The sequence below is a fragment of the Hypanus sabinus genome, chromosome 6 (genome assembly GCF_030144855.1).
Source record: "Hypanus sabinus isolate sHypSab1 chromosome 6, sHypSab1.hap1, whole genome shotgun sequence".
NCBI classification, from domain to species: Eukaryota; Metazoa; Chordata; class Chondrichthyes; order Myliobatiformes; family Dasyatidae; genus Hypanus; species Hypanus sabinus.
In genome coordinates, this window is record NC_082711.1 from 116,985,192 (window position 1) to 117,004,622 (window position 19,431).

A 19,431-nucleotide genomic window follows, 5' to 3' on the forward strand; every position below is an offset into this window, starting at 1 on the left:
TGAGGAGTTGATAGAGAGGAGTTATAGGTAGGTGGTCACACTGGGGCCATGGGAGACGGACAAGTGGGTGACAGTCAGGAGGGGGAAGGGGAAGAGTCAGGTACTAGAGAGTACCCCTGTGGCTGTACACCTTGACAATAGGTACTCCTGTTTGAGTACTGTTGGGGGCGGGGGGGGAACAGCCTACCTGGGGGAAGCGACGGTGGCTGTGCCTCCGGCACAGAGTCTGGCCTGTGGCTCAGAAGGGTAGTGAAAGGAAGAGGAAGTCAGTAGTGATAGGGGACTCTATAGTTAGGGGTTCAGACAGGCGATTCTGTGGACACAGGAAAGAAACTCGGATGGTAGTTTGCCTCCCAGGGTCCGGGATGTTTCAGATCGTGTCCAAGATATCCTGTGGTGGGAGGGAGAACAGCCGGAGATCGTGGTACATATTGGTACCAATGACATAGGTTGGAAAAGGGAAGAGGTCATGAAAACAGACTACAGGGAGTTAGGAAGGAAGTTGAGAAGCAGGACTGCAAATATAGTCATCTTGGGATTACTGCCTGTCCCACATGACAGTGAAAATAGGAATAGAATGAGGTGGAGGATAAATGCGTGGCTGAGGGATTGGAGCAGGGGACAGGGATTCAGATTTCTGGATCATTGGGACCTCTTTTAGGGCAGGTGTGACCTATACAAAAAGGACGGGTTGCATCGGTCCCAGGGGGAATCCCAGGGGGACCATTATCCTGGTGGGGAGATTGGCTAAGGCTACTGGGGACAGTTTAAACTAGAATTGTTGGGAGTGGGAACCGAACTGAAGAGACTGGGGAAGAGGAGGTTGACTCACAAATAGAGAAAGCTTGTCGACAGTGCGAGAGGGAGGATAGGCAGATGATAGAGAAGGGATGCGCTCAGACCGAAGGCTTGAGATGTGTCTATTTTATGCAAGGAGTGTTGTGCACAAAGCGGATGAGCTTAGAGCGTGGATCAGTATTTGGAGCTATGATGTGGTGGCCACTACAGAGACCAGGATGGCTCAGAGATAGGAATGGTTACTTCAAGTGCCGGGTTTTAAATGTTTTAGAAAGGACAGGGAGGGAAGCACAAGAGGTGGGGACGTGGCACTGTTGATCAGAGATAGTGTCATGGCTGCAGAAAAGGAGGACGCCATGGAGGGATTGTCTACGGAGTCTCTGTGGGTACAGCTTAGGAACAGGAAGGGGTCAATAACTTTATTGGGTGTTATTTTATAAGCCGCCCAATAGTAACAGGGATATCGAGGAGCAGATAGGGAAACAGATCCTGGAAAAGTGTAATAATAACAGAGTTGTCGTGATGGGAGATTTTAATTTCCCAAATATCGATTGGCATCGCCTAGAGCAAGGGGTTTAGATGGGGTGGAGCTTGTTAGGTGTGTTCAGGAAGGTTTCTTGACACAATAAGTCGATAAGCCTACAAGAGGAGAGGCTACACTTCATATGGTATTGGGAAATTAACTTGGTCAGGTGTCAGATCTCTCAGCGGGAGAACATTTTGGAGATAGTGATCATAATTCTGTCTCCTTTACAATAGCATTAGAGAGAGATAGGAACAGACAAGTCAGAAAAGTGTTTGATTGGAGTAAGGGGAATTGGAATTGGAGTAAGGGCTATCAGGCAGGAAATTGGAGGCTTAAATTGGAAACAGATGTTCTCAGCGAAAAGTACGGAAGAAATGGGGCAAATATTCAGGGGATTTTTGTGTAGAGTTCTGTATAGGTACGTTCCAATGAGACAGGGAAGTTATGGTAGGGTACAGGAACCATGGTGTACAAAAGCTGTAATAAATCTAGACAAAAGAAAAGCTTAAAAAGGTTCAGAGAGTTCGGTAACGTTAAGAGATCTAGAAGATTATAAGGCTACCAGGAAGGAGCTTAAGAAGAAAATTAGGAGGACCAGAAGGGGACATGAGAAGGCTTTGGCGGGCAGAATTAAGGAAAACCCCAAGGCATTCTAAAAGTATGCGAAGAGCAAGAGAAAAAGAATGGGACCTAGCAAGTGTAATAGTGGGTAAGTGTGAATGGAACCGGAGGAAATAGCAGAGGTACTTAAGGAATATTTTACTTCATTGTTCACTATGGAAAAGGATCTTAGTGACTGTAGTGATGACTTGCAGCAGACTAAAAAGCTTGAGCATGTAGATATTAAGAAAGAGGATGTGCTGGAGCTTTTGGAAAGCATCAAGTTGGATAAGTCACCAGGACCGGATGAGATATACCCCAGGCTACTGTGGGAGGCGAGGGAGGAGATTGCTGAGCCTCTGGCGATGATCTTTGAATCATCAACGGGGACGGGAGAGGTTCCGGAGGATTGGAGGGTTGTGGATGTTGTTCCTTTATTCAAGAAAAGGAGATAGCCTAGAAAATTAGACCAGTCAGCATTACCTCAGTGGTTGGTAAGTTGATGGAGAAGATCCTGAGAGACAGGATTTATGAATATTTGGGGAGGTATAATATGATTAGGAGTAGTCATCATGGTTTTTGTCGAGGGCAGGTTGTGCCTTATGAGCCTGATTGAATTTTGTGATGATGTGACTAAACAAATTGATGAAGGAAGAGCAGTAGATGTAGTGTATATGGATTTCAGCAAGGCATTTGATAAGCTACCCCATGCAAGGCTTATTGAGAAAGTAAGGAGGCATGGGATCCAAGGGTCATTGCTCTGTGGATCTAGAACTGGCTTGCCCACAGAGTGGTTGTAGATGGGTCATATTCTGAATGGAGGTCAGTCACCAGTGGAGTGTCTCAGGTTGGAGGTGTTGTGGATAGTGTGGAGGGCTGTCAGAGGTTACAGTGGGACATTGATAGGATGCAAAACTGGGCTGAGAAGTGGCAGATGGAGTTCAACCCAGATAAGTGTGAGGTGGTTCATTTTGGTAGGTCAAATATGATGGCAGAATATAGTCTTAACGGTAAGACTCTCGGCAGTGTGGAGGATCAGAGGGATCTTGGGGTCCGAGTCCATAGGGCGCTCAAAGCTGCTGCGCAGGTTGACTCTGTGGTTAAGAAGATATATATGGTGTATTGGCCTTCATCAATCGAGTAATTGAATTTAGTAGCCGAGGAGTAATGTTGCAGCTATATAGGACCCTGGTCAGACCCCACTTGGAAGTACTGGTCAGACCCCACTTGGGAGTACTGTGCTCAGTTCTGGTCGCCTCACTACAGGAAGGATGTGGAAGCCATAGAAAGGGTGCAGAGGAGATTTACAAAGATGTTGCCTGGTTTGGGGAGCATGCCTTATGAGAATAGGGTGAGTGAACTCGGCCTTTTCTCCTTGCAGCAACGGAAGATGAGAGGTGACCTGATAGAGATGTACCAGATGAAGAGAGGCATTGATCGTGTGGATAGTCAGAGGCTTTTTCCCAGGGCTGAAGTGGTTGCCACAAGAGGTCACAGGTTTAAGGTACTGGGGAGTAGGTACAGAGGAGATGTCAGGGGTAAGTTTTTTTTATTCAGAGAATGATGAGTGTGTGGAATGGGCAGCCAGCAATGGTGGTGGAGGTGGATACGATAGGGTCTTTTAAGAGGCTTTTAGATAGGTACATGAAGTTTAGTAAAATACAGGGCCATAAGTAAGCCTAGTAATTTCTAAGGTAGGGTCATGTTTGGCACAACTTTCTGGGCCAAAGGGCCTGTATTGTGCTGTAGGTTTTCTATGTTTCTATGAAGTGAATCCCCCAACTAACGATCATATCAAATGCCCTCTCAACCACCCTGTTAACCTGCACTAGAACTTTTGAGGGATCTATGGACGTGATTCTGAAGATCCCTCTGTTTCACCACAGTGCTAAAAACCCTGTCATTAACAGTGTATTCTGTCATCAAATTTGACCTTCCAAAGTGAATAACTTCATGCTTTTCTGGGTTGAGCTCCATCTGCCACTTCTCAACCTACCTCTGTCAATATCCTGTATTGTAGACAACCTTCTACACCATTCACAACTCTATCAACCTTTGTGTCATCTGCAAACTTACTAATCCAACTGTCCACTTCCTCGTCCAAGTCATTTGTAAAACTATCAAAGAGCAGGGGTTCCAAAAAAGATCCCTGTGGAACACCACTGGTCACCAATTTCCAGGTGGAATATGCTCTATCTACAACCACCCACTGCGTTCTGTGGGCATACCAATTCTAAATCTACATAGCCAAGTTTCCCTGGATCCCATACTTTCTATATGAGCCTACCATATGGGAGCTTGTCAAATGCCTTACTAAAACCTTTATACACCAGATGTACTGCTCTACTTTCATCAATGTGCTTTGTCACATCCTCAAAGAATTCAATCAGAATCATGAGGCATGATCTGCCCCTCACAAAGCCATGCTGACTATCCCTAATCAGTCCATGCATCTCCAGATGTTTGTAAACCCTGTGTCTAAGAATAATCTCTAACACTTTACCTATCACTGGTGTAAGGCTCACTGGTCTGTAATTTGCACGATTATCCCTATTACTTTTCTTGAAGAAAGGATTTCCTTTTGTCACCCTCCAGTTCTCTGTTCCTACTCCTATGGCCAATGAAGACTCAAAGATCATCACCACAGTCATCTCTTCCCTTGCTTCCCATAGTAAACTGGGGTATATCCCATATGGCTCCGGGGACTAATCTATCCTACGTTTTTCAGAAGTCCTAAGACATCCCCTTTCTTAACATTGACATGTTCTGGCCTACTGAGGACTCCAGCATGCCTGCCACACCTCAGCTCTCTTCTACCATGCCTCCAGTGCAAACTCCCCTGGGTGGCTGCAACAGGTGATGCCACGCAGTGCCCCCGCAGTCAGTTTTGCTAATAAACTGGACTTGCAAAAAGGGCCCGTAGGATCACTGGAGACCCAAGTCATCCCAACACAATCTATTCCAACTGCTACCAACCAGGAAGCAGTACCACAGCATAAGAGCCAGGACCAACAGGCTCCGGGACAGCTTCTTCCACCAGGCCATCAGACTGATGAACTCAGGCTGATTTGAGTGTACTCTGTATTACATTGACTGTTCTATTTATTATAAATTATTATAAATCCCTATGATTGCTCACGGCTCATTTAGATGGAGACATAATGTAACGATTTTTACTCCTCGTGTACATGAAGGATGTAAGAAATAAATTAATTCAATTATATATTTTACTTCCCAAGTACTAAATGTCTCCCATAGAGTGGCAAGTCCTCATCTACTGAAAAAGCCTGTTCCCCTTTTTACTTACTTAAAAGTATTGACAGTGACTTTGACGAGCTGTAAAACAAAAGCAGCAATATCACAAGGATCCTGGAATGAGACTGAAAATGAGAACAGCCTATATTCAGAATTATCCACATCGAGGAGAGTATGAGCAAGGGTGGTAGGGCAAATTCTAAAAATGACCAAGATAGTTGTGAGAGCAAAGTTGAGGAGGCAAAGAGTTTCACTAAGTCTTGCAAAATGGAAGTCAAAAAGTAGAATAGCAAATTAACTTATTACAGCTTACAGGTTAGAAGTAAAATCTAAGTCTGGTGACAGGCGCCACAGAGTTACCTACAATGAAAGAGCACTTCAGATGCCAGACTTATAAACAATGACTAGCTGATTGCCTATTCTATATGTAGGATGTCAAGCTCCATACAGATGTTGATAACTTTGTTAACAGAAATTCTTAAAATTCAATACACCCATAGACAAGCTGGAGGAACTTGTTTGTATGTGTTGATTTGACCACAGTATCTGCAGTGTACTTTGTGTTGACAATTTAGGCACCATCGTATGTAGCGGCTGGTCAGAGTTCAAGGTTCAATTCCAACATCATCTTAAGGAGTCTGTGCATTCTCTCCATGTAATGAGCAAACACAAGGAATCTGCAGATGCTGGAAATTCAAACAACAACACACAAAATGCTGGTGGAACAGCAGGCCAGGCAGCATCTATAAGGAGAAGCACTGTCGACGTTTTGGGCCGAGACCCTTCGTCAGGACTAACCGAAAGGAAAGATAATAAGAGATTTGAAAGTAGTGGGGGGAGGGGGAAACGCGAAATGATAGGAGAAGACCTGAGGGGGTGGGATGAAGCTAAGAGCTGGAAAGGTGATTGGTGAAAGTGATACAGAGCTGGAGAAGGGAAAGGATCATGGGACGGGAGGCCTCAGGAGAAAGAAGGGGGGGGGGGGGAAGCACCAGAGGGAGATGGAGAACAGGCAAACAACTAAATATGTCAGGGATGGGGTAAGAAGGGGAGGAGGGGCATTAACGGAAGTTAGAGAAGTCAATGTTCATGCCATCAGGTTGGAGCCTACCCAGCCGGTATATAAGGTGTTGTTCCTCCAACCTGAGTTTGGATTCATTTTGACAATAGAGGAGGCCATGGATAGACATATCAGAATGGGAATGGGACGTGGAATTAAAATGTGTGGCCACTGGGAGATCCTGCTTTTTCTGGCGGACCGAGCATAGATGTTCAGCGAAATGGTCTCCCAGTCTGCGTCGGGTCTCACCGATATATAAAAGGCCACACCGGGAGCACCGGACGCAGTATACCACACCAGCCGACTCACAGGTGGCCTCACCTGGAAGGACTGTCGGGGGGCCTGAATGGTGGTGAGGGAGGAAGTGTAAGGGCAGGTGTAGCACTTGTTCCGTTTACAAGGATAAGTACCAGGAGGGAGATCAGTGGGAAGGGATGGGGGGGGGGGGGGGAGTGGACAAGAGTCGCGTAGGGAGCGATCCCTGCGAAAAGCATAAAGGGGGCGGAGGGAAAAATGCTTTTGGTAGTGGGATCCCGTTGGAGGTGGTGGAAGTTATGGAGAATTATACATTGGACCTGCAGGCTGGTGGGGTGGTAGGTAAGGACAAGGGGAACCCTATCCCGAGTGGGGTAGCAGGTGGATGGTGTGAGGGCAGATATGCGGGAAATGGGAGAGATGCATTTGAGAGCAGAGTTGATGGTGGACGAAGGGAAGCCCCTTTGTTTAAAAAAGGAAGACATCTCCTTCGTCCTGGAATGAAAAGTCTCATCCTGAGAGCAGATGTGGCGGGAGACGGAGGAATTGTGAGAAGGGGATAGCCTTTTTGCAAGAGACGGTGGGAAGAGGAATAGTCCAGGTAGCTGTGAGAGTCTGTGGGCTTATAGTAGATATCACTAGATAGGCCGTCCCCAGAGATGAAGACAGAAAGATCAAGAAAGAGTAGGGTGGTGACAGAAATGGACCAGGTAAATTTGAGGGCAGGGTGAAAGTTGGAGGCAAAGTTAATGAAGTCGACGAGCTCAGCATGCGTGCAAGAGTGCCAATGCAGTTGTTGATGTAGCGAAGGAAAAGAGGGGGCTTGGAACATGGACTGTTCCACAAAGCTAACAAAAAGCCAGGCATAACTGGGACCCATACGGGTGCCCATGGCTACACCCTTGGTTTGGAGGAAGTGGGAGGAGCCAAAGGAGAAACTATTGAGAGTAAGAACTAATTCCGCTAGACGGAGGAGAGTGATGGTAGAGGGGAATTGGTTAGGTCTGGAATCCAAAAAAAAGCAAAGAGCTTCGAGACCATCTCAGTGGGGGGATTGAGGTATATAGGGACTGGACGTCCTTGGTGAAAATAAGACAGTGGGGGCCAGGGAACTTAAAATCATTGAAAAACTTCAAAGCATGAGAAGTGTCACAAACATAGGTGGGAAGAGATTGAACAAGGGGGGATAAGACAGTGTCAAGGTATGCAGAAATGAGTTCAGTGGGGCAGGAGCAAGCTGAGACAATAGGTCTACCTGGACAGGCAGGTTTGTGGATCTTGGGTAGGAGGTAGAAACGGGAAGTGCGGGGTGTGGGAACTATTAGGTTGGTGGCAGTGGATGGGAGATCCCCAGAGCTGATAAGGTTGGAGATGGTATAGGAGACAATGGCCTGGTGCTCCTTAGTGGGGTCATGATCAAGGGGTAAATAAGAGGAGGTATCAGAGAGTTGTCGCTGTGCGCATAGGTTTTCTCTGGGTGCCCTGGTTTCCTCCCACAGTCCAAAGGTGTACCAGTTAGTAGGTTAATTATTATTGTAATTCTTCCATGATCAGGCTAGGGTTAAATCGGGGATTACTGGAATGACACAGCTTGAAGGGCCAGAAGTGCCTATTCCAAGCTGTATCTCTAAAGAAAGAAAGAAACAAAAAACCCCATAAGACTATAATTAAATCTCTATAACTCCACTGATCTGAGAGGCCACAGAGAACAAGGTGGTTATATGGAATGAGCTGCTGAAAATGATAGAAGCAGATATAATTACAATGTTTAAGACCATCTGGACAAGTACTTGTGTAAGAAAGGAATAGAGCTAATACAGACAAATAGGATTAGTGTCGCTAGCCAATACAGCCTGCATGAATAGGTTGGGACAAAGGGCTATTTTCAATGCTGTCCAACTAACTCCGTGACACAATAGCATTAGGTAATAAAAACATGCATGTTGACCAAAAGATTAGTGTGACTTGAAAATTAAATAATGAGATATATAACTTTAAGCCATCCAATTGCAAGAGAGGACTGGGCATAGCTCAATAGTAGCAAAAACCCACTGAATACTGCATTACGTAGACAGCAATGATCAAATAAACCTATAGCACAAAAGACTCCAGCAACAACTGATCACCCACTAAAACAGCGAGCAACAGTAATTAAAGGAAGTTAGCAGATAAGTAATCTTATAGGGCAGCAAGCACACTAGCGTAACAAACAAGGCAGTGATGAAAAAACAGTTACTAACTACTGTAACTGTCAAATAAACTCTTCTCGGGCTTTCAGCCGGGTTCAGGTATCAATTAAAACCGATATTTCAATGACAAACTTTGCCATCTTCATCAGGGATGATGCCTGGGCATGTCTGGTCCGGTGGTATTTATACCCCGCAGTCTGTCCCTCCTGATTGGTTAGTTCTAATCCAGTCAGGTTTCTGCTCTCCCACCTTGCTTGCAATCGAATTCCAGTTCTTACCAAGAGCAAGACCTTTGTCTTTATTAAAATGGCTCCCTTTACCAGGCAGACCCAACAGCCATTGGCACAGCCCAGTAGCTTTGAGCTGTCAAAATCAATCCTATGGCCATTGCAAATGTAATGTTCTGCTCCCGGCAATTTCTCTGGGTAATCCAAACGGACACAACTCCTGTGATCCTTGATGCAGATTTCCACTGTACATCCCATCTGGCCGATATCAGAACCAGAATCAGAATCAGACTTTAATCGCCAAGTACCTGTGCACATACAAGGAATTTACTTCCGGCAGATGTTGTCTCTCTGCTCATAACAATAATAATGTTAAGTATAAATGAAAATATAGATTATACATACAAGTAGTGCAATCCAAGTAATAGTTAGCCGACAGTTAACCGGCAGTTAACTGTTCAGCAAAGTGACCGCAGTACTTCTCCAGTGCCTAGTCTTAGTCTTAGTCTGGAGGGATCTGAAGCGCCTACCAGACAGAAGTGGTTCAAACAGTCCGTGCGCAGGATGGAAGGAGTCCTTTATGATGTTCCCCGCCCTCTTCTTCAACCTGGAAGAGTACAGGTTCACAATAGAGGGCAGGGAGGCTCCAATGATGCGCTTGGCAGTCCCCACTGTGCACTGTAGTCTGGTTCTAACCTGCTTGGTGGCGGCTCCAAACCACACAGTGATGGAGGTGCACAGGACAGACTCAATGACTGCAGTGTAGAACTGCACTGTATAACCAGTATATACACTGTTCAATATTCACAGAGAAGCCTGGAAATGCCAGCCAACCTGAGTCCCAGGTCATCACTGTGGTTTGAGCTTCTTCATGGGTTTGTGGATGGTATTAATCTGGTACTTCTTCAGGATTCTACCGATCCTTCCAGAAACCATGTAAATATTGGGAAGACAGGCAGTAGCGACGAGTTGTTAGATTTCTTAGTTTCTCCGTCAGCTCTTTTAACTTCCTCCACCCCATAGCCATTCTGTAGGAAAGTCGTTCATGGTCGTCTTATTTCCCTGGGGAGACTCTCTGCATCTGAAATGGTTTTTGCACAGTTAATCAAAGTAGAAAGAACTGCCCTATTCAGGGAGGCATCATGGTGGCCGTTATTGTTGAGGTGGAAGTCCACGTGAATGGCTGCCATGTCTGACTCAACGGGCATAGGAGCATTGTGACTTCGACACAAAACTACTGTGCTGCACCAATGGTTTTTGGGACCTCCTGGTAAAGGAAGCCATTGAAACAAAACTAATGGAAAAGAATTTTAACAAAGATGAAGGCCTCGCTCAGGAGTGACAGGCTCTGGGGGTATAAACACCACCAGACGAGACATGCCCTGATGAAGGTGGCAGAGTCTGTCATCGAAACATTGTTTATAATCAATATCAGTATCCAGCTGGAAGCCCGAGAAGAGTTTATTTGTCATGTACACCGGGAAAGCACCAGATCCTTTTTCAATTGTAATTAATAACCATGGTAAAGTACACAACTGCCTCACTTACTATGTAAGTTACAAATAACAGCAGTCTACTTTTAAGAGTTACTCACCTCAGCATCAATAATATCCGTGATATATCTTGGTGTGAGCAGTGGCATCCTTACATATTGCAGCAGATCTGGTAGGAAGTCTTCTCGTTCCTTCTTAGAGTGTTTTACCCAGTTTATTACTGCTTCAAACACAGGTTCTTCCGAATCCACCTGCAACAGCGGCAACTCATCAGAAAGCAATCACCCACAGTACTTCATTTAACTAACCACAAGCTTGTAAATTGGGCCATATTGCTCATAATTAAATGCTATGGGATTGTACCGTTAATGGTGGTAAGGGTCAAAGTTACTTTCCCCTGAGAATGCATCAAAAAAAATTCTGTTTGCTCAATGGAATTGCACAATTAAAATTAATTTATCTTAAATTAAATGCACTTTTCAACGTAAGGCATGTAAGGCAATGTAAGTATCATTTAATGTAAGTGGATCTTCAAAGTTTTCCCTCCAGCGAGATGAAGAACAATTAACAAAGGATGCAATTGTCTGGTGATGAGGTTCCACATGGAGAGCAGCTTTTTTTTTGCTGTGTGATAAGTGTCCAACTGCAAAAGGTGCAATGGAACTAAAAATGTACGTAAATATGTTATTTCACACAATTAATCAATGCAACTACTCCACAAGAACCTTCTCCCTTTCTATTACCCTTATCTCAAACTTTGAATATATCTTTCCAGCCCATTTCTCACCATCTGCTTTTCACTTGTTATGATATCAAGACCTAGTTTCAGATGCAGGGCCTCAACTGGAAATATCAACTGTCTATTTCCCTCCACAGATGCAGCCTGACCTCGTGTTCCTCCAGCACTTAATTGCTCAGCTTTCCAAACATACCATTTAAGGAAATGGTTCTTTATTACCAAGCAAATAGCAACCATTCCATATTTTTGCTTGCTTTTGCTCTTTCTCTGAGTTTCATGCCCAACTGAACTGCTGAGGCTGTTGTGCTATCCCTGTACATTGAAGCTGTTTGCCACTTAACTGGTCTGGCAGACTGAAAGTTGACTTGTGCTTAACTGTATTATATCCACTCATCAGCAGATGGCAGCAGAGGGAATCCCTAAATCTTGAGGCTTTAGCTCAAGCGATTTTGGAATGGAGGCAAAGGTGAATAGCAGTGAAGAACAGGTAAGGTTTTTCCTTTGCTGCTGATTCGACTTCCTGTAGCCAAATGACAATCAAGGCACTGGAATGCTCCTCCTGCAAAATGTGGGAAGTCAGGGAACCTTGAGGTCTCCCTCATGGAAATGGACATCTATAGTGTATCCAGCTGCGGCTCCTGACAGACCAGGTCATAGAACTGGAGGTGCAGGTGAGTGTGCTCAGGGTCATTGAGGAGGCTAACAACATCATAGATAGCAGTTTTAGTGGGGCTGTCATACCTCAGTGACAGACTATAGATAGATAGCCTGTACTTCTCAAGGCGACACTCACATCTACTGTGTTTAAGGACTCTGAGAAATGGGTCATGGCCAGAATTAACACATGGCTACGCAAGGAACTGGACCCACTGCGATTTGCCTATGGCCACAACGTGTCCTCAGCAATGCAATTTCACTGGTTCTCCAGTCAGCCATGGAACACCTGAACAACAGAAATACCTACATTAGGCTGCTGTTTACTAACTACAGCTCAGCATTCAACAGCATAATACTTGAGTACAATAAGACACAGGAACAAAATTAGGCTATGTGCCCATGGAGGCTGCTCCGCCATTTCATCATGGCTGATCCACTTCCCTCTCTGCCCCAATCTCCTGCCTTCGACCTGTAACCCTTTGTGCACTGACTAATCAAGAAGCAAGCTCTGCCTTAAATTGATTAGGCCTCCATAGTCACCAGTGGCAACAAATTCTACAGATTCACCACTCTCTGGCTAAATAAATTCCATTCTAAATGGACGTCCCTCTATTCCGAGGCTGTATCCTGTGGTCCTAGACTCTCCCACTGTAGGAAATATCCTCTCCACATTCACTCTGTTGAGGCCTTTCTACATTTATAGCTGCCAAGTGAAGTCAGAGCCAAAGTAAAAGCGAAAGAGAAGGCATACAAGGAAGCCAAAGCTAGTGGGAAGATATAGAGGATTAGGAAGCTTTCAAAAACTTGCAGAAGGAAACTAAGAAGGTCAGTAGAAAGGAAAAGATGAATTATGAAAGGAAGCTAGTGACTAATATCAAAGACGATACTAAGTATATAAAGGGTAAAAGAGTTGAGGGTAGATATAGGACCAATAGAAAATAACACAGGAAATATTGTAATGAGAGACGCAGAGGTGCTAGAGGAACTGAATGCATCTGTTGCATCAGTCTTCACAGTGGATGACATCTGCAGTATACCGGACATTCAAGAGTATCAGGGAAGTGAAGTATGTGCAGTGTAAATTATGTCTGAGAAAGTGCTCAGGAAGCTTAATGGTCTGAGGGTGGATAAATCTACTGTATCTGATGAAGTGCACCCTTGGGTTCTGAAGGAAGTAGCTGGAGAGATTGCGGAGGTATTAACAACAATCTTTCAAGAACCAACAAATTCTGGCATTGTACTAGATGACAGGAAAATTGCAAATGCTACTCCACTATTTAAGAAGGGTGGGAGGCAGCAGAAAGGTACATATAGACCTGCTAACCTGACATCAGTGGTTGGAAAGTTGTTGGAGTCGATTGTTAGGGATGAGATTACGGAATACCTGGAGGCACTTGACAAGATAGGCCAAAGACACCATGGTTTCCTGAAAGGAAAATCTTACCTGACTAACCCGCGGTAATTTCTTGAGGAAATTACAAGCAGGGTAGGCAAAGGAGATGCAGTGGATGTGGTGCACTTGGATTTTCAGAAGGCCTTTGATAAGATGCTACACATTAGGCTGCTTAGCAAGATAAGAGCCCATGGAATTACAGGGAAGTTACTAGCATGGGTGGAGCATTGGCTGGTCAGCAGAAAACAGAAAGTGGCAATAAAGGGATCCTATTCTGGCTGGCTCCACACCAGTGGAGTTCCATGGGGTCAGTTTTAGGACCGCTGCTTTTTACAATGTATGTCAATGATTTGGACTATGGGATTAATGGATTTGTGGCTAAATTTGCTGACGATACAAAGATAGGTGGACAAGCGGGTAGTGTTGAGGAAACAGAGAGCCTGCAGAGAGACTTAAATAGTTTAGGGGTGTGGGCAAAGAAGTGGCAAATGAAATACGATGTCAGAAAGTGTATGGTCATGCACTTTGGTGGGAGAAATAAATGGCCAGACTATTATTTAGATGGGAAGAGAATTCAAAATGCAGAGATGCAAAGGGACTTGGGAGTCCTTGTGCAGGATACCCTAAAGGTTAACCTCCAGCTTGAGTCATTGATGAAGAAGGTGAATGAAATGTTGGCATTCACTTCTAGAGGTACAGAATATAAGAGCAGGGATGTGATGTTTAGGTTCTATAAGGCATTCGTGAGACCACACTTGGGAGTATTGTCTGCAGTTTTGGGCTCCTTATTTTAATAAGAATATACTGACATTGGAGAGGATTCAGAGAAATGATTCCAGGAATGAAAGGGTTACCACATGAGGAATATCTGGCAGCTCTTGGGCTGTATTCCCTGGAGTTCAGGAAAACAAGGGGGGGATCTCTCAGAAACATTCAAATGTTAAAAGGCCTGAACAGGTTAGATATGGAAAAGTTATTTTCCATGGTAGGGGAGTCTAGGACAAGAGGACTTCAGGATTGAAGGGCGTCCATTTAGTACAGAGATGCGGAGAAATTACTTTAGTCAGAGGGTGGTAAATCTGTGGGATTTGTTGCCATGAGCGGCTGTGGAGGCGGTCACTGGGTGCATTTAAGGTGGAGATAGACAGGTTCTTGATAAGCCAGTGCATCAAAGGGTATGGGGAGAAGGCAGGGGAGTGGGGATGACTGGAAGAATTGGATCAGCCCATGATTGAATGGCAGAGCATACTCAATGGGCCAAATGGCCAACTTCTACTCCTATATCTTATGGTCTTATTTGGTGGGTTTCAATGAGATCTCCCCCTGATGCTTCAGAATTCCACTGAGTACAATCCCAGAGCCATTAAACACTGCTCATATGTCGAGCCTTTCAATAGCTGAATCATTTTTGTAAACCTCCAATGAACCCTCTCCAATGTCAGCACATCCCTTCTTAGATAAGGGGCCCAAAACTGCTCACAACACTCCGAGTGAGGCCTCACCAGTGCCTTATAAAGCCGCAACATTACATCATTGTTTTTATATACTAATTCTCTCGAAATGAATGCATTTGCCTTACTCGCCACTGACTCAACCTGCAAGCTAACCTTTAGGGAGTTCTGCATGAGAACTCCCAAGCCCCTTTTCAACTCAGATTTTGAACTTCCTCTCCACTTAGAAAATAGTCTACACTTGCATTTCTTCTACCAAAATGCATGACCATACACTTCCAGACACAGTGTTTCATCTGCCACTTCTTTGCCTATTCTCCTAATTTATCTAAGTCCTTCTGTAACCTCTCAGCTTCCTCTACACTACCTTCCCTCTACCAATCTTCGTATCATCCACAAACTTTGCCACAAAGGCATCTATTCTGTCACCCAAATAACTGACATATAACGTAAAAAAGCTGTCAAAACACAGACCCCTGCAGAATACCACTAGTCATCGGCAGCCAACCGAAAACGGCTCCCTTTATTTCCAACCTTTGCCTCCTGTCAACAACATTAGACAATGCTCTATCCATGCTGGTAACAGGGAAATGGCAACAGAATTTAATGCGTACTTTAGATCTGTCTTCACCAGGGAGGACACAAGCAATCTCCCAGATGTTTGGATGGGCCAGGGTCATAAGATATCAGAGGAATTGAAACAGATTGACATTAGGAAAGAAACTGTGATAAGTAGACTGATAGACAATAAGTGCAGAAGTAGACCATTTGGCCCCTCGAGTCTGCACCGCCATTCTGAGATCATGGCTGATCATTCACTATCAATACCCAGTCCCTGCCTTGTCCCCATATCCCTTGATTCCCCTATCCATCAGATATCTATCTAGCTCCTTCTTGAAAGCATCCAGAGAATTGGCCTCCACCGTCTTCCGAGGCAGTGCATTCCACACCTCCACAACCCTCTGGGAGAAGAAGCTCTTCCTCAACTCTGTTTTAAATAACTGACCTCTTATTCTCAATCCATGCCCTCTGGTACTGGACTCTCCCAACATCTGGAACATATTTCCTGCCTGAATCCTATCAAATCCTTTAATTATCTTAAACATTTCAATCAGATCCCCTCTCAATCTCCTCAATTCCAGCGTGTACAAGCCCAATCTCTCCAATCTCTCTGCGTAAGACAGCCCTGCCATCCCAGGAATCAACCTAGTGAATCTACGCTGCACTTCCTCAATTGCCAGAATGTCCTTCCTTAAACCTGGAGACCAAAACTGTACACAATATTCCAGGTGTGGTCTCACCAGGGCCCTGTACAAATGCAAAAGGACATCCTTGCTCTTGTACTCAATTCCCCTTGTAATAAAGGCCAACATTCCATTTGCCCTCTTCACTGCCTGTTGCACTTGCTCATTCACCTTCATTGACTGATGAACTAGGACTCCTAGGTCTCTTTGCATTTCTCCCTTACCTAACTCTACACCATTCAGACAATACTCTGCCCTCTTGTTCCTGCTTCCAAAGTGGATAACTTCACATTTATTCACATTGAATGACATTTCTTCTGCCTTCTCCCTTCTCCCTTCTTGGAATGGTGTGACTTTTGCAATTTTCCAGTCCCCTGAAACCATGCCAGAATCCAATGATTCTTCAAGGATCACTACTAATGCCTCCACAATTTCTTCAGCCATCTCTTTCCGAAGAACTCTGTGGTGTAGGCCATCTGGTCCAGGTGATTTACCTACCTTCTGTACTTTTAGTTTCCTAAACACCTTCTCACTATTAATGATAATTTGACTGACTTCTGCCCACTGACACTCTCAAACTTCCGGCATACTGTTAGTGTCTTCCACAGTGAACACTGATGCAAGATGCTTATACAGTTCATTAGCCACTTCCTTGTGCCCCATTACTACCTCCCCAGTATCATTTTCCAGCAGTCTGATAGGTACTCCTGCCTCTGTTTTACTCTTTATATATCTGAAGAAACTTTAATATTATTGGTTAGCTTACCTTTGCATTCCGCCTTTTCCCTCTTTACGACTCCTTAGTATCCGAAGAGCTTCCTAATCCTCTAACTTCCCTTGAATTTTTGCACTATTATATGCCCTTTCTTTGGCTTTAATGTCGCTTTGACTTCTTTTGTTAGCCATAGTTACATCAGCCTGCCTTTAGAATTGTTAAAAGAATCACCCCTTGTAATGATCAGTGAGGCACAGAGAATCAGTATTTACCGACAAGTAACTTTTATTGTCTCAACTAAAAAAGCACGTGGGTTCACAAACTAACTACCTGTGTACACCCCACTAGAATTCCCTGACCCTCCATGAGCAGTCAATGAAGAGAAAAGATATTACCTGGGAAAGGAGTCTACAACGGCCAGGCATTCCTTGTGGCCCTGATCTCCATAGCGGGGTCCTCCTTACCCGCTATGCTTGGTCTCTGGTTTCTGGAGAGTTATCGCCCTGTGTATTTGGAACTCCTGACTCTTACACTGTTCCTCATCAGTTGAACTGGTGGATCTCCATCCCATTGGCTCAAGGTCACCTGACCTACCTGGGGCAGCTTCGTTTCATGGTTCAGCCTTGTGTATTTGTGTCTTTCACCTCTGACAGGTCCAAACCAGTTAAATGAGGCGACCCAGACAGAGTCTAACAAGAGTACAGTTGGCTTCTTCCGTGTGTCTGGCATTTTACATAAAAAAAAGCTACTCACCTGAGAATGGTCTCAGGTTTAGCAGGCCCTTACCTGAAACTCCTTTTGTCCACATTCAATTGCTCTCATTAGATTATCCCAGAGCAAGAATCAGTTCAGAGTCCACACAATGGAGGGAAACAATGACAACTGGTTTGTCTGCTTCCCCTGTCCATGATTCATCAAATCTACTAATTGTAGACTGTAGTTTCTTCTGGCCAACAGAATATTATTCTTCTTTGGGATATATCTAACCTGCACTTTCCAAATTGTTCCCAGAAACTCCAGTCATTGCTGCTCTGCCGTTATCCCTACTATTGCCAGCTCCTCTCTCGTGCCTCTGTAATTCCCTTTACTCCATTGTAATACTGACACATCTGACTTTAGCTTCTCTCTCTCAAACTGTGGGTGAATTGTATGATATTATGATCACTGGTCCCTAAGTACTCCTTTACCTTAAGCTCTCTAACCAATTCTGATATGTTCTACAACACCCAATCCAGAATAGCTGAACCCCTAGTAAATTGCTTTGCAAAGACATCTTGCAGGCATTCTATAAATTCCTCCTCTTGAGATCAAGCACCAATCTGATTTTTCCAATCCACCTGCATATTGAAATCCTCCATGACTATTGCCCTTTTGACATGCATTTTCTAATCTCCCGTCTTTTGGCCCAGTTAACTGGCTGCCCCATTTAGCCAGTTTAATAGAAATTTGTTGAAAAGGTATAAACAGCAAACTCAGTGAAAAAATTGTACTTAAATGAAACAAAAAATTAGAACACTACAAATAATACTACAGAGTACTGTAAAACTATGTATTAGTACCTAATAGTTATCAATGGAGGAATTCATCCATTGTATGCAATGAACAAAATCAGTGCAGATAATACCGTCTTCATATAATGCAGTTGATGCATCCTCCGTATCTTCACTTTCATTGTAACATTCAAGATGATTTTTGATACCTTCAAATTCTTCAGTTTCTATCTTGTTGGAAGTAGTGAAATCATTTCATTTTCACTATTTTTAGCATCTCCCATCTTGAACGCTTGAAACCACAGTGAGCAAAACAATTCTGAATTGTCGTACTGCTTATTTCTCACCAACTAACAGTGACAAAAATCAATGCTTTGAACACAACACGGTCAACTGATTTTATAAAAACTGTTTGTTTGAAGCGTGTCTAGTGTCTAATGGCCACACAAGTGTGCATGATTGATGCTAACTAGAAGCTGTCAGGAACAGTCTCCTGTCCCAATTAAGCAACGTCCCAAACAACCAAGGGGTACTCCTGCATTTTTCTCCACTACTTTTGTCCCAAATAAGTGGCTACCTTTATTAACAATATCCTGATTAATCAGAATCTGCTGTTTATAGTTATTCTTATGTATTGCACTGTACTGCTGCTACAAAACGATAAATTTCTTGACATATGTCAGTGATTTTAGACCAGATTCTGATGGGTGACCACAAGGAGAAGTGAGGGGAGTAAGCAGAGTGCAGATTTCTCCTCAATAAAAGGTACATCTCTTTTGGATAAAGTCTAGGGGGAGGGGTGGACACCTTTTAGTGGCTGGGTTAGTGGCACCTCTGAAGTGAAGGAGGATGAACACAGGCCATTTTACTCAGTGACAGGAGACTCAAAAGTCAGGCATTTCTGTGACCACGGACCAGGCTTCAGGATGGTGTGTTGCCTCCCAGGTTCTAGGGTCAAGGATGTCTCATAGTAGCACCAAACATTCTGAGAGGGGTGAGCAGCCAAAGATTGTGGTTCATATACATATCAATGACATAGGCAGAAGCAGGGATGAGGTCTGCAAAAGAATTTTAAGGAGTCGGTAGAAAGTAAAAGAACAGGATTTGCAGGGTTGTAATCTCAGGATTACCACCCACGCCAGGTGAGGTAAATTCAGCATGGGGCTAAGGAGCTGCTGCAGGAGGGAGGCCTCAGATTTACAGCTTTTTTGGGCTGTCTCTGAGAACAGGTGAAACCTGTACAAATAAAAAGGTTTGAATCAGAACTGGAAGAAAATGAAAAAATCTGCTGGGTGGTTAGCTAGTGTTATTCAAGAGGGTTGAAATTAGGGTGGCGGGG

The 19,431-nt window shown here is 44.2% G+C and overlaps 1 protein-coding gene across 5 annotated transcripts in view; it reads right to left on the reverse strand.

Moving 5' to 3' along the window:
• Window positions 1-19,431, reverse strand: part of klhl12 (kelch-like family member 12) — a 104,449-nt gene that overhangs the window by 46,784 nt on the left and 38,234 nt on the right. For all 5 annotated transcript variants that reach the window (XM_059972816.1, XM_059972813.1, XM_059972815.1 and 2 more), the window contains one exon: window positions 10,505-10,654. In XM_059972816.1, coding sequence (XP_059828799.1) covers window positions 10,505-10,654 — 150 coding nt within the window. The remainder of the gene's footprint in view (window positions 1-10,504; window positions 10,655-19,431) is intronic.